The 15,081-nt window shown below is 40.8% G+C and overlaps 1 protein-coding gene across 4 annotated transcripts in view; it reads left to right on the forward strand.

Moving 5' to 3' along the window:
• Positions 1-15,081, forward strand: part of ADAMTSL3 (ADAMTS like 3) — a 177,169-nt gene that overhangs the window by 124,772 nt on the left and 37,316 nt on the right. For all 4 annotated transcript variants that reach the window (XM_088148615.1, XM_088148614.1, XM_088148613.1 and 1 more), the window contains exons 12-15: positions 5,207-5,257; positions 10,302-10,506; positions 11,492-11,639; positions 13,263-13,347. In XM_088148615.1, coding sequence (XP_088004741.1) covers positions 5,207-5,257; positions 10,302-10,506; positions 11,492-11,639; positions 13,263-13,347 — 489 coding nt within the window. The remainder of the gene's footprint in view (positions 1-5,206; positions 5,258-10,301; positions 10,507-11,491; positions 11,640-13,262; positions 13,348-15,081) is intronic.

Genomic DNA, 15,081 nt, shown 5'->3' on the forward strand with positions numbered 1-15,081 from the left:
TTATGCTCAAAATCCTACAAGCTAGGCTTCAGCAGTACGTGAACCGAGAACTACCGGATGTACAAGCTGGGTTTTGCAGAGGAACTAGAGATCAAATTGCCAACATTCGCTAGATCATGGAGAAAGCACGAGAGTTCCAGAAAAATATCTACTTCTGCTTCATTGACTATGCAAAAGCCTTCGATTGTGTGGATCACAACAAACTCTGGCAAATTCTTAAAGAGATGGGGGTACCAGACCATCTTACCTGTCTCCTGAGAAATCTGTATGCGGGCCAAGAAGCAACAGTTAGAACCAGTCACAGAACAACCGATTGGTTCAAAATAGGGAAAGGAGTACGACAAGGGTGTATACTGTCACCCTGCTTATTTAACCTATATGCAGAGTACATCATGAGAAATGCCAGGTTGGAAGAATCACAAGCCGGAATTAAGATTGCAGGGAGAATCATCAACAACCTCAGATATGCAGACGATACCACCCTAATGGCAGAAAGTGAAGAAGAACTAAAGGGCCTCTTGATGAGGGTGAAGGAGGAGAGTGCGAAAGCTGGCTTGAAATTCAACATTAAAAAAACTAAGATCATGGCATCTGGACCCATCAATTCCTGGCAAATAGAAGGGGTAGAAATGGAAGCAGTAAAAGACTTCATTTATTTGGGCTCCAAGATCACCGCAGACGGAGACTGCAGCCATGAAATTAAAAGACGCTTGCTCCTTGGGAGGAAAGCTATGGCAAGCCTAGATAGCATATTAAAAAGCAGAGACGTCACCTTGCTGACAAAGATCCGCATAGTCAAAGCTATGGTTTTTCCAGTAGTAATGTATGGCTGTGAGAGCTGGACCATAAAGAAGGCTGAGCGCCGAAGAATTGATGCCTTTGAACTGTGGTGCTGGAGAAGACTCTTAAGAGTCCCCTGGACTGCTAGGAGGTCAAACCAGTCAATCTTAAAGGAAATCAACCCTGATTGCTCATTGGAAGGACTGATAATGAAGCTCAAGCTCAGATACTTTGGTCACCTAATGCGAAGAGAGGAGTCCTTGGAAAAGATCCTGATGCTGGGAAAGATTGAAGGCAAAAGGAGAAGAGGACGGCAGAGGATGAGATGGTTAGATAGCATCACTGAAGCAATGAGCATGAAACTGAGCAAACTCAGGGAGGCAGTGAAGGACAGGAAGGCCTGGCGCAATATGGTTCATGGGGTCACGAAGAGTCGGACACGACTTAACGACTGAACAACAACAACAAATATATATATATATATATATATATATATATACACACACACACACACACACACACACACACACACACATATACTTATATTTGTGTACTCATATTCTTGAATGACCTCTTTTTAATTTGATCCTATGGGGTTGCTCTGGGCTTAAAACCAATTGGTCTGAGATGAAGATTTTTGCTTGAGAACCTCCGGGGTAAAATTCTGACTTCCCAGACCAGTAGATGATGCATTGAGGGTAATTGAAAATGTCATTAGGTGGGGATCACATCTATCAGAATGAGGCTCAACCATGATATGGCCTTGTTCAGTGAGGCTAGTGTGGAAAAAACTGGCTACCATTCGCTTCAGCCCACTAATGAGAATTGGAGTGCATCATTTTAGCAAGTTCACTGCCCCATAGCACTGAAAAGCAGATTTCATTCTTTACTGTATTTCTCTATAATGTTGTTTTCTTCATATATGGATCATCCTTGCGTGACTAGACAGTGGGGTAGTGGCTGATTCTAGTATAAGCATAGCTCCACTGCTCTCTTGGCTAGTGTGCACTGCATAACTTGGCTTGTTCATCTTTACCTTTGTAATTCCCAGACTATTCTGATATCTGAGACACAGTTTATTTCTGGATTAAAACTGTATATTTACACACAGCACTCAATTTTGTGATAAGCTCTCAGAGAACCAAGCCAGCATCCTCACAGCATTTTGCTGTGCTCCATGCCCAGGCAGCTGATCAAATATTAGGGAAAGGATTTGTTTCTGGAGGCTAGGGCTGGATTATGGGCAAGCCAGGAATAAGAAACATTTAGAATAGCTGGTAATCAACCCTCAAGAGCAACCTACGGGTTGAGTTGAATGTCAGTAATGAGAAGGAGGGGTGCAAAATGATTTTATCATGAATTATTCCAGGAGTGAATTTGAGTGTTTCATTCCCAAAGGATCTGGGAGTGGAATGAAAGACTAGACCTCATAGGGTCTGGAAGCCATGCCCTTTGAGGAACAGTTAAGTAACTGGGTATATTTAGCCTACACAAGAGACAAACAAGAGGAAATAGATAGGAGTCTTCAAATATCAGAGGGGTTCTTCTTCAATAGAGGTCCTCACATAGAAGCTGGATTGTCTTCTGTCAGAAGATAACTGGGTTCTTGCATACTGCTTTTCTTTAACTGTAAACATGTCTTGCCTATTCTCCAGCAGTTCCTTCTTTAGAGCTTCCTGCACTGACCAAGCAGTTTCCAACTTCTGCCACCCAGTTGTAAGCTGCAAAGGAATCAAACAATTTTAAATGTAGGGGTGATGCTGTTGCTGAAGTTTCCAGGTCACCATCCTGTGAATCGTGGGCAATGCCTGAGAATCCCGGTCCATTCTTACCTCCACTAATGCTGCTGAGGGAAGAGAGGTCATGGCCACAAGGAGACACCCTCCCACCCCTCACCCCCCAGCTTCAGAGTTCATAGGACAATCGATGCATCCAAGATGCTAAACTCTTCACTTGCTCCCTTACCTGTCCTTCCTTTTCAAGGCATTCTGGTTTTCCCAGGTTGCACTTTGGGAATAATTGGTCTACTGCATGCCAAGTTGTCCCATGACTTCCTTTCCTTTTGGATCATCCTCTGAAAGCTTTAATCTGTTTTAAGGGCAACAGACTCCAATAAAATAAGTCAATACAAGGCAAAAGAAAGAAGCTTGTGGTGCAAAGACCACATGTGGCTGCTGCCAAGTTCCTAAAGCAGCTGTAGTGTACATATTGAGTTGCACAATGACATTTAAGGCTGCTGGCTGTTGGACCGTCTGGTGCTGTTTCCTGGCTCTGCTAAAGTATCTTAAAATAACATTCAATATCTAGCCCAAAACCTTAAATGCCAGCTGGCAGAGTTGCTGATATATGCAAGAAATAAAAGGGAAACACTTTGGGTGGATTTTATTTCCTATAACTAAACTGTCCTGTTTCCTCTAATCCCAATTGAATAAAATCATTCGGTAGTGACCTCTCAAAACCCCGGATGCTCAGAACTTCCCAGATCCATCCTGCAGGTCCATTCTGACAAAGCTGGAATTCAGGGCATAAATGGTTATGCAAACTTTCAGGAGCTTCATGAGAGCTTTATTAAAGGGTGGGGAAGTGTGTAATATGAGGACTTGCCATTAATATCAAGAATTATAAAAATGAAGGTGCTAAAATGCTTGGGGGTGAATGTTTTACTTGGTTTCATATTACTCCTTCTCATTGGCATTAGAACCGGACTCAAGTCTGAGGGTTGGAATGCCCAGATTCCAGACTTGCAGGAGATATTCTTCAGTTGAAGTCCTCTGGGTTCAGTTGCTGGAGACGGGCCAGAACATTTGAGCTGGAATCCATGGAGAAGCAGGCAGACCCTGCTGTTTTCATAACCACACAAGGGCAGAAAGCTAGGTTTTGCCATTTTAATCCCTGGTCCTTCCAGAACAAAGATTTTGCATATTGCTGTCCCCTTCTGTGCCTCAAGAAGACTTTGAGGCTTGTTACAGTCACAATTCCAGATAGCACACTAATCCCGGAAGGAGCAGTATTAATTTACATAGGTCCACCAATATACAAGGCACTTTAAGGGGAATGAAAAGACGTGTGCCAGCCCTAAGGGACTTACAGGCTAAAAACAGACACTAAGAGGCAAGAAGGGAAGCAGGAAAAGAATATGCAAGCATTTCAGTTAGACATCCTTTTGCAAAAAATGCTTCCAGGCAGGTCTTTTATAGCAAGATAGGAGGAGAAGAATGTCCAGGTTGAAGACATCTTCCACTTGTAAGCCTCCTACTTCCAGGCAGGTCTTTTGTAAGTGTAGAGAGCCAGGGAGATGACCTTGGAGAAGGAATCCAGAGGCCTTTTGGGAAACACCAGGTGCAGAAGAAACATGTGTTAAGTCCAGAGAGGCAGAAGAGACTCAGCCTAGCTGTCGCCCTCCCACCCCACACACAGATTACCGACTCCCTGAGCTATAAGAGGGGGGAAAAGGAAGATATGGACAAGCTTGCAAGATTCTGTTATTATAGTCTATCTCAATAGTTCTAGTCTTCCTGTGGAGTCTCTTTCCTCATTGGGTCTACCTTGACAGCCTGACAGTAATGAGGTAGGGAGAGAAAGATGTCCAAGTTGAAGATACCCTCCACTTGTAAGCCCCCTGCATTTTTCCACTTCACACATTTTCTCTGTATTGTGGAAAAGAGGAAATAGCAGCACAATAACTTTAGCTTAGTAGTATCTAGAGCAGTGTTTCTCAATCTTGGCAGCCACTTCCCCTAGGGAATTCTGGGAGTTGAAGTCCACACATCTTAAAGCTGCCAAGGTAGAGAAACACCGATCTAGATTCTTCCATCTGGAAGCCTCTTTCATTCCAGGAGAATTTTGGAACAACAGGAGTATTCATGGGAAACCTGAGTTCTGAGGAGGGATTGGAAGTAAAAATGACTTCACAGTGGTGTTTGGAAGCAGCTCCTTCTATAAGAGGCAATAAAGCCCCTAACTTCAGATGGTTAATATCCAGGGTTCTGGATATATGTTTTTCTCCACTGTACCTCCACAATTATAGCTAACAACTGAGGAGACTGTAAATGTATTCTGTTCAGGCACAATGAGTTAATTGTGGATCTTATAATCTCTAAAGTACAATCAGCTTCCAGACCTCTCCCCCCACCAGCCCACCAACTTCTCAGGGACTAGGAGAATTACTGCTGCAGAGTTGTGTTTTTACAAAAAAGTTCAGGAATTATATTCCTTTTTGTTAGCTAACTGATTTCCTTACTTACCTCCTTGGGAAAATTAAGTTCAACAATTAAGGTACAACAGCCAAGAAGAGAACACCCACCATACAACTGAGTTGTTTCCCCAAATTTGATGTGCATTTTGTTTATAAATGAATTTATCAAATAGAAAATTTTAATCCAGCACCTGGCAAATAACTTTGTAAATGCCTGTGTTTTATTCACAGTGATGGATTTAAGGAAATCATGCCCTACGATCATTTCCAGCCACTTCCCCGGTATGTATGACGTCTACAAGATACAGGTTATTAGCATTCCTTTGATAGCCTACTGTAGTGCACTTAGTTTATGATTTCATACATGCATTCTCCTGCTTACTCAAGACCAAGACAAGGAACTTGTTGTTACCATAGATGGTCATGTCTGAATTTGACCGTCTATGACATTTGGTTGTTGAGATAAACTCACTCCAGAATACATGGCATTTAAATACACAGCCCACCATTAATCCACTTGCCTAGTTAAGTGCAGGTATCCCATTAGCAAGATAGGCATAAGATAATAATTGCTGAGTACAATATGGAAGTTGGCTAAATAAAGACAACTCCCAAAAGGTATTAATAAACAAACGATCTGGACTGAACCCTGAGTTAGTTCAAATTTCAGCGGGATAAAAGCTGGGGATAATTGATAGATTTCTACCTGTAAAATGACGCAATGTTGCATTGTCAGTAGGCTATGTGCCTATCTCATTGTCACCTTTGTTCTTTCCCTAATACTTAATAAAAACTCTGTGTCCCATAATAACTACAGCACAGAACTAGAAGAATTAAGGTCCAGCTGCAGGCAACCTTATTTCCACTTACTTTTACTTAACAGTAAGGGAGGGAGGGAAGGATTTCGATCAGGAGTAATAACTTCACGATTTACTAATAGGCAACCAGTCAGCACTCCGCATAACTAAAAAGAAAGTGACTTGGCGCCTCTCCCTGTCACTAGCCAATACTCTCTGCATCACCACTCCTTCAGTGTCGAAGGAACCAATTTCTCATCGACTTGATTTCATTTGGAAGTTTCTTTGTTCACCACTTATGAAGACACAGCAGGTTCATCCCAGGTTGATCTGCTGCCTTCAGCCATTAGAGTGCAGAATTCACACCTGGCAGGTAGAATTCCAGGGATACGGCAGTAACTAGGTCAAAGAAGTTGGCTTGGATTTGACTGCCTCCTCTCTTCCCTTTGAGTGCTCAATGTTTATAAATGGTGGAGCCATATGGAAGTTTCCTTTATGATCCAGCAGAACGTGAGGTAGACTTCATTAGTCAAATGATGGACTTGGGGTAGAGAGAAGTGGAAGTCCTAACATATGGGAGGATCTTGAATGACCTCAGCCATAACTCAGGCTGTAAATGCACTACCAGAATGTTTAAACAGATGGAGAAATTTTGAGAAATAAATAGGAAAAAAAAAATTCCCACGCTTCATGTCCCCTCCCAGTTCTACCTACTTATACATACTGTATACACATACTCATTTAAAGCCATAAAGTTTAAAATACTTCTGGAGTGCCAAGCAGTCCCTTGACCAGTCCAGCCTCTGGAAAACATCTAGTGCATTGCCTTCCCTGAGCTCCCTTTGCCATGCCTGTCATATGCTCCCAGGAATTTGGGACATGGCACATATTTTTGAACTGATGAAATAAAGAAAAGCAGCTGTAAAAACGTGTGCTGTACACACAGCCACATTGCATTATGGCATATTCAAATCTAATCATTGCATATGACAGGCAAATGTTCTTTACTTTCTACTCATGATTTAAAATGTCTGAAGTGCTTCATGTCCGTGTTGCTGCAGACATCCTGACTGCATCAAAAATCTCTACTATTTGGTTATAAACTGCTACTGAAAAGCCATATATTATTCACAGTAATAATCTATAGACTACTATCTGCACATTCCCCAGCAGGAACCATTAGTACAGACTCCTGCCATGTCCTCACTGGTGCGGATGCCTGCTTAGATGTTCCTATCTAAAAGGATAGGAAGCCACCTGCTCTTTTAATGTCCTGCAGTGCCATAGAATAGCAAGCTGGGAGCTGGAAATTGATCCAGACATTTTGAGAACGACTTCCTAGCATTTTCTTCAAGCCTGAAACTAATCTGGGAGAGACACCAGTATGTTTCTGAATATAAATGTGTATCTCTTTCTCTTTTCATATGCTGTATTAGTATACCCTGACATCATCATTACTGGTGCATTAGATTGCCAAAAAGATTACAACTGCCTTGTAAAGGTGGCTTGCAGAAATACATAACCCCTCAGTGTAAAACTACAGCTTTGAAACCAATAGCCAGCCACAATTTACAAGACAGAACTAAGAAACCTGCAAGACAGAAACAAAATTAGAAATAGCAGAAATTAAATCACCATTGCAAGCCTAAGGGAATAAATCTGTCTTAATCTGGGTGTCAGAAGGACAACGCGCTAATTTTTTCAGATTTCTCTACCTGTGCTCCATAGCTCTGGCCTCATGCCTGCATGCTTGAGGAAGGTTGGGATCAGGGTAATGCACAATCGAACACTGGTTAATTTTTCATATTTGTTAAAATAGGAGAGCTGTCCACAGGGGGTTGTCTTTTTTTAGTGGCCCCCTACGGCTTCTTGAAGCCTACAGCTCTGCCCCAAAGTTCCTGTTGAGTTCATTTAGAGTGTTCATCTCTAGTGCAACGGTCCACTAATGGTGGAATACTTTAAAAATTAACCTTTGGGGTGTTACGTATCTCATCAATCATTCCCATGGTTAAGCTAACGAAAAGATAGCAGCAGACGAGCATATTTATCGGGTGATGGTGAAATCATTAGCTATAAGCTTGCGTGTGTTGTCTGGTTTTGATCATGGAAGTTGGGTTTAAATGTCAACACTCAACATGCAGCAAGTTTCATGTTCAGTTTGTGTATGATATGGTTAATTTATTCCAAGTGGAGAGTTATATGAATCATTTCAGACAGGGAACGTTCTCACCTTGCCTTTGACATCTTTGGGAGCAGTTATTTGAATGTACCTTTTGGATTTAAAAGTTTTTGCTCTATCTGTCCTGGGTTTGACTTCTTTAGAATATCTCTGTGACTTCCAAAGAAAAGTTTTCAGTGGGTTACTGTCTGAGTGATGTAGTGGGGATAATTGGCTTCAATTCATTTAGCTGAGCCTGTTACCTACTGCAGTTCTGGATTTTTTTTTAAGATTACTACATACTAATTTCTAGCCTTGATTTTAGAAAAGGCTTTTCTTTTTTTATAAGCAGATACATCTCCAATTGGGGAATAAAACTTGTATTTAGTGATATTTTTTATTGTCATCTGGTTTCTTGGGTTTCAGATAACATGGATCAGGAAGCTACTGGTCATAAGTATTAATGGAACTCTTTGAATATAAATAGAACTTTCCCCTTGGAAATTGGTCCTCACTTCTCTTGCATGGTGATGACTGATGACTGATGCATGGTGATTCAGGGAGCCTACTCAACTTGAATTGAAGGCCCAATTCAAATCTGGGGTTCTGCCTTCTCCCTTGCATTAGTCCTTGGTGCAGTCCTTGGTCTGCTAATTAGAACTTGCTTCCCCAGCATGATACCCTGCAGATGGGTTGAACTGATCACCAAGAATTCCTAGTTAGTTGCCTTTCATGAACAACATCTATGGAGCAGTTGTATTTTCTCAATTGTCCCCAAAGTACCAGACTCTCCTTGGGATGCTTTCAGACAGATGTCTTATAGTATAGTACTGTGAATCAAAGGGTGCTTTAAGCTATATTATCCTTCTTCTTCTTCTTCTTCTTCTTCTTCTTCTTCTTCTTCTTCTTCTTCTTCTTCTTCTTCTTCTTCTTCTTCTTCTTCTTCTTCTTCTTCTTCTTCTTCTTCTTCTTCTTCTTTTGCTTGTTTGTTTGTTTTTCTGGTAAGAATGTTGAAGATTTGAATTCAGCTGGAGCCCTTGTTAGAGGACAAGCTCCTGAAGAAACAGGCTCTTGAAAGAATACTGAGTAATTAAATAGCAGGACAGGACCCAAAGGAATATAATTGTCTGGGATGCATAGAGCATGGGCTGAGCCCAATTATTGGCAAATTATTTGAAGTAAAAGCTGGATTTATTAAGAAAAACATGAGGATAGAAAAGCCTCATTTACCTAAACTACATCTTGATGCGAGGGAAGACTGTTATGAAGTCTGAAACCCAAGACAGTGAGAGAAGTTCCTTTATCTTTTAAACACAGAGACATAATTAACATAGGTCAAGAGAGAAGTAGACATCCTTCCCTTCCTCTGTCTTTCTCCAGTTGCCTACTAGACTCATAGGTGCAAAGCGGTGCTGGAATCTCAAGCAAAGAGAGTCATTCATTCATTCATTCATTCATTCATTCATTCATTCATTCATTCATTCATTCATTCATTCATGTGCTGTCTGACTCCAGACTAACTCTGGGTGTGTCACAAGCTCCAACCACTCTAGCCCAACACCTGGGAGAACCGGTTGGGAGATGGGAGGACAAAGGATACAGATGGAAAGTGGCTCCATCTGTATCCTTCCTGTAAACTTCCTATAAACTATAAAAAGAATCCTTCCATAAACTGTGCTTGGACCATCTGATCTACAAACATCCCTCAATTCCAGATCTTCAGTTATCCTTTTCCAAAGGGAGAAACATCTCTCCAGAATCTTTCCCTGTAGGTGCTTTGCTTCTGAAATCTGGCTAATGAATCTGGTTTGAGATTCATCTGGAAAAGACTGAAATTAAAAGGTTCTGGAAGTTCTGTTCTGACAGGAATGAATTTATGCTCCCTGCAAAAAGTATCTAGGAATCATCCTGCTTATTGTAAGGATTTTAAAAGAAGGGATTTTTGGGAATTCAGGAAGAAGTATAGAATTTTCACATACAATTGAATTACGCTGTTGGGATTCAGTAGCAAGTCTTACTACCAACTGTTTTAAATGTTAAGGGTGTACATTTTTTAACACAAGCATTTTGAGTCCAAAATGTCCTATTTTGAGTTGATATTTTGTGTAGAGAATGGGCTGTTTTTACTATTAGGGAAGTGCTTCAAACTCAGAACAAGCTGTTTTGAGCTCTGTGTCCAGAATGGTCAAAATAGCTTGCTTCAAGTATTTCAGATTTGCAACTGGTTGAAATAGAAATATTTTGCATGCTGTAGTTAAGTATCAATGGCCAAGGGAAAAAGCAGTCTACTATTTTCATTATCACTTGCATCTAAAAAGCAGATAGAAATTCAATTTACTATTCTTGTGATGCTGTTATTTCATTCACCCAGCTGGGAGCACAATCCTTGGACTGCTTGCTCAGTTTCATGTGGAGGTGGAATTCAGAGGAGAAGTTTTGTCTGTGTGGAAGAGACCATGCATGGAGAGATATTGCAAGTAGAGGAGTGGAAATGTATGTATGCTCCTAAACCCAGGGTCATGCAAGCTTGCAACCTGTATGACTGCCCTAAGTGGATAGCTCTGGAATGGTCACAGGTAAGGAAGCAGAATATTTAAACTTCTTTGGGGGGAAAAATGCCTCTGTTTTCAGATGTACACAATTATTGGGATTATTGATGGCAAGTTATATGGAAACTTCTTTCAGAAAATGTAAACCATTGGCAAATACCCATTCCAAAGACTCTGATATTCATTGGATGCATAGACAATATAATAATAATTAACCATCCCTTCCTCCTCTACCTTACCTTTTAAAAAGATTATTTCATCTTTTTAGGCCTACTAGAGAAGGGAGACACCTGTCTTTATTAATCTGTTTCAAATACCTGATTTTGTTTTATAGTTGCATTTTACATGTTTTCCTGTATCTGAAAGGAAGAGAAGAACTTGAGATGCTATAGAAAAAATAGAGTATGTTTTAAATAGTTTATATATAATTCTGGTTTTTGACCTGGTGTGAGGAGAAGGGCAGATACAGATATTTTTCAGTCTTCTTTCTAGTTCAAACTCTTTTCGAAAATTAAGTTTAAAAAAAAAACCTTCTTTTTTGCCCAATGATTTATAAGTCATTTTAGATTTTAAAATCAATTATGAATTTTAAACAATAAACTATTAATAAAAATGTCATTTATTTCTATGAAATGTATGGGTGATTCATTTAAAAATTAATTAATCAGTTGGTCACCTTCCATTCATTTTATCTACAGTCCCAGGCCAATAAAACACAAATACAGAATTTAAAATACAGGGAAAAACCCCAAATCTGAAAAAAATAAAAGAGGATATAACCCGGCTTCTGCAAGCCGTAGCTGTTGCTAGAAATCTGGCAGACTTGATAGTGGTTGACCAAGTTAGGTCTTGCAGGAGGAAGATTGTAATTTCTCGATCTGAAAGATGATAAAAATTTCTGATAATCAGGTTTATGAGTGCCAGACACCATGGGTGGTACAAAGGGCAGTGTAGCAATACTGCAACATCTGTTGGCCACATTAATTTTTGACTGATCCGTCCCTTTTTATAGTGCACTGTGACATGTGGCCGAGGGTTACGCTACCGAGTGGTTCTGTGTATTGATCATCGTGGGCAGCATACAGGTGGTTGTAATCCTCAACTCAAGCTGCACATCAAAGAAGAGTGTCTTGTGCCAGTCCCTTGTTATAAGCCCAAAGGTAACTGGAATATGACTTGTGGTTAAAGCATTGGTTAGAAGGCATATTTATTTGACAGAAGAACTTTTTTTATGCTGATTGGAAAGAATATTTCCAACAGTGAGGACCTAAATAAATGTTTACACATACTGAATTTCTTCCTCGATGAAGGACTCTTTTCACCTGTGGAAAGAGAATCTTTAGATTCCAAGATCGATGCATATTCCAATAGAGGCGAATATGTGTAGCTCAGGGTTGAACTGTGGAGCCCTGGGGGTTCTCTGAGCTTGGTTCTTTTCTTGCAGACATTTCATTACCCGGCTAGGTAACATCTTCAGTGCTAGAATGGCAGGGCATACTGTTGCATACCCTGCCAGTGCTGGTGGGGGTGGGGGTTCTGTTTTGTTCCTCTGGTAGTTCCTTGATTAGGGTATTGTTTACTGCTTGATTGTGTGCCTGGTGGTAACCTCTGCTTGTCTGGGTGATGACTGCTGGTGAGGAGATGTTCTGGTCTTTTGTTTTCTTTTCTATTGTCTCTTTTAAATAGTGTGTAGATGCTGTTTATCTCTGTGTGTCTGTTGATTGCTGCCTTGTCTGAATACCAAGCTTCCAAGAATTCCCTTGCATTTTTGGATTTAGCTTGGTCTAAAATGCTGACAGTTTCCCAATTAAAACTATGGTTAAATCTGTCCATGTGTTGTGAGATTAAGGAGTTTTCATCATGTCTTCTGACTGCTAGTTGGTGTTCAGGGTTGCGCTCTGCAAGCCTTCTGCCTGTCTGTCCTACATAGTGGTTGTTACAGTCCTTACACTGTATGTTGTAGATGACTCCTGTTTTTTCTTCTTGTGCTACTGGGTCTTTTGGTTTACTTTAGATATTTTTGAGGGCTTTAGTTGGTTGTGTGTTACGGAGAGGCCATGTGGTTGTAATAAATAGTCTGTTGGTGGTTTCTGAGATGTTTCTGATGTATGGCAGTGTGATCCTTTTCATAGCTTGTGTTGGTTGTGTTGTGGTAGGTTGAGTGCTCAGGCACTTTTTGGTAAAGTTGCGTGGATATCCATTTTGTTGGAAGATGTTGTATAGGTGGTCTGTTTCCTTTTTCTGCTGTTCTGGGTTGCTGCAATGCGTTTGTGCTCGCTTGAATAATGTTCTTATACAGCTCCTCTTGTGGGAGGTTGGGTTGTTACTTTGGTAATGGAGTACTTGATTAGTGTGGATTGTCTTCCAATAAACTTGGGTTTCTAATTTACTGTTGTTTCCTCTGCTGATGAGGATCCATATTCACTATATTCAACTCCCTTAGGGAACACAGTGAATGTGCAGTCCTCACAAAGAATTCATGTGCCACTCTCAATAGACACAATATTCATCAGGCAAACAGAAGGTTCATAATTCTCCCCAGACTACATTTTCTGCCTGTATCTATAAATAAACCCTAGTAAAGAAGATATGTGGATGTGGCATTCAGATGTTTGGCTTTTCTCTGTTTCTGCTATACTTCATTGGCTGCCACAACATCATCCTTTCACACATTTTCTTTCTTTAGATGTTGCGAGGGTCAGCACTAGCCTTATGTCCCCAGCATCATCTTGTATTACCTCCAGTCTCAGAGTTAACCAACATCCATGTATTTCCTCTTCCAGAGAAAAGCCCTGTTGAAGCAAGGTTGCCTTGGTTCAAGCAAGCCCATGAAATGGAAGAGACTAGGACACTGTCTGAAGAACCCATGTGAGTTTGCTTTTTTCTTTTTCTGATATGGAAACTAAACTCCTGATGCATTTTCCTGACTGTTGGTAAAGTTTGCTATTTCCTGCCAAATCATCTGGCATTTGAATTTTCTTGGGCTGGGTCTGTCATTGCAGCTCAAGTCTCAGGTTCTTCCCAACAGATCTCTTCAAGCAAGGGGAAAAAAAAAACAACAACCCATGGCAGCCAAAAAATGTTTGAATTATATGTTTCAAAAGTGTCACAAAGGCTTCCCAGCTATTCAAAGAGTTGCCCTCCAGAAAGTATTTTGCATGGGTGACATTTGTTCCAGAATAGCTCTTGTAAGAATGATTGGTGACCTTTGCATGGAGAGGGGAGAGCAGAGAAGAATGATAGCAATGCATAATGCCAGTGATGGTATGGAAATCTCTGGTGATCCAAACATTTTCTCTCTCCCTCTGCCTTCTCTTGAAAGAACGGATTGAAGACTTCAGAAGCATTGTTTAGGTATAACATCCTTTGGTAAATGTGTTGCTAGATCAGTGTTTTCTCAACTTTAGCAACTTTAAGATGTGTGGACTTCAACTCCCAGAATTCCCTAGCCAGCAAGCTAGGCTAGGGAACTCTATGAGTTGAAGTCCACACATCTTAAAGTTGCCAAGGTTGAGAAACACCATGCTAGATGTTTCGCTTAAGTTAATCAAGAACAGGAGCTACGTATCTAGGGACTGTAGGGCGTAGATATGAAGGCAGGATTCAAAGCAACAACTGGGAATTGCCAGGAAGCTTCTTTGTCTAAATATTAAGAGAAGATTCCTAAGAGTAAAGGCTGTTTGGTGTTTTGTCAAAGCTCTTCTTTGCTTGGAGTTATTGACATATTCTCTTATTTAGATTCTTCACAGAATTGGAGTAGATAATGCCCTAGCTCATTTCTAGCACAGTAGCTCTGTTTTGGTTGTTTAATTCAGCCACTTGTGCCAATAGTACACAACCACCAACATCTGGTCAACTGGAGAGTGACCATTTCAGAGTTCTTCTGGCCAATCAAAAGTGGCTGGCTCTTGGTTGTTTCTCAGGTTTTGTTTTCCTTTTAAAAGATGGGAAAGGAAAAGGTATAAATCTATGGTGGCCCAATGAGTGGGGGTGCCATTGCAAAGTTGAGAGTTTTATCTATCTCCTGTATGACCGTGGAGGGAGCCAAAATGGAAAGGAGACAGAGTGCTTAAGAAGGCTTTGTTTCTGTGGGGCCACTCCAGGACTTTGATCTGGGAACAAGGGAAAGAGAGTTAATACTGCATTAACCTTCCCCATATTGCTTGCAAGCGTGATTGATGAAATTAGGTTAGTTCTAGCCCTGAACAGCCCAGGGTAACCCCCTCAAACTCTCCCTTCCTCCTCTACATCTGAGGTTGACATGATTAAGAAGTTGACAACACATTAACCATTCCTCCCCTGACTCAGTTAAGCAGATTGTGCAAACAGGGCCTGCAGTTTTATCCTTGGGATGTTTGACTACATGGTATTCCTAGTCAACTTTACATAACAGGCTGCTATAGTACCAAACTCCATTGCATATTAAAAATTAAAATAAAAAAGCTAGATATGCCAGAAAACTCAGCTTAAATCAGTATTCTTTGGTTACAGAGCACTGTAACCAAGAGGAGTTGAACGTGGTTAGCTACCTCCTATGTTTTTCTTTCTTTGTCCAGTTGATCTTGGCAAGGTTATGTAAACGGAGTAACCAGCATCTGGCTC

The sequence above is a fragment of the Python bivittatus genome, unplaced genomic scaffold, assembly GCF_059951505.1.
Source record: "Python bivittatus isolate LINGU-HERP-01145 unplaced genomic scaffold, Pbiv_v1 ctg000530_np1212, whole genome shotgun sequence".
Classification (NCBI taxonomy): Eukaryota; Metazoa; Chordata; class Lepidosauria; order Squamata; family Pythonidae; genus Python; species Python bivittatus.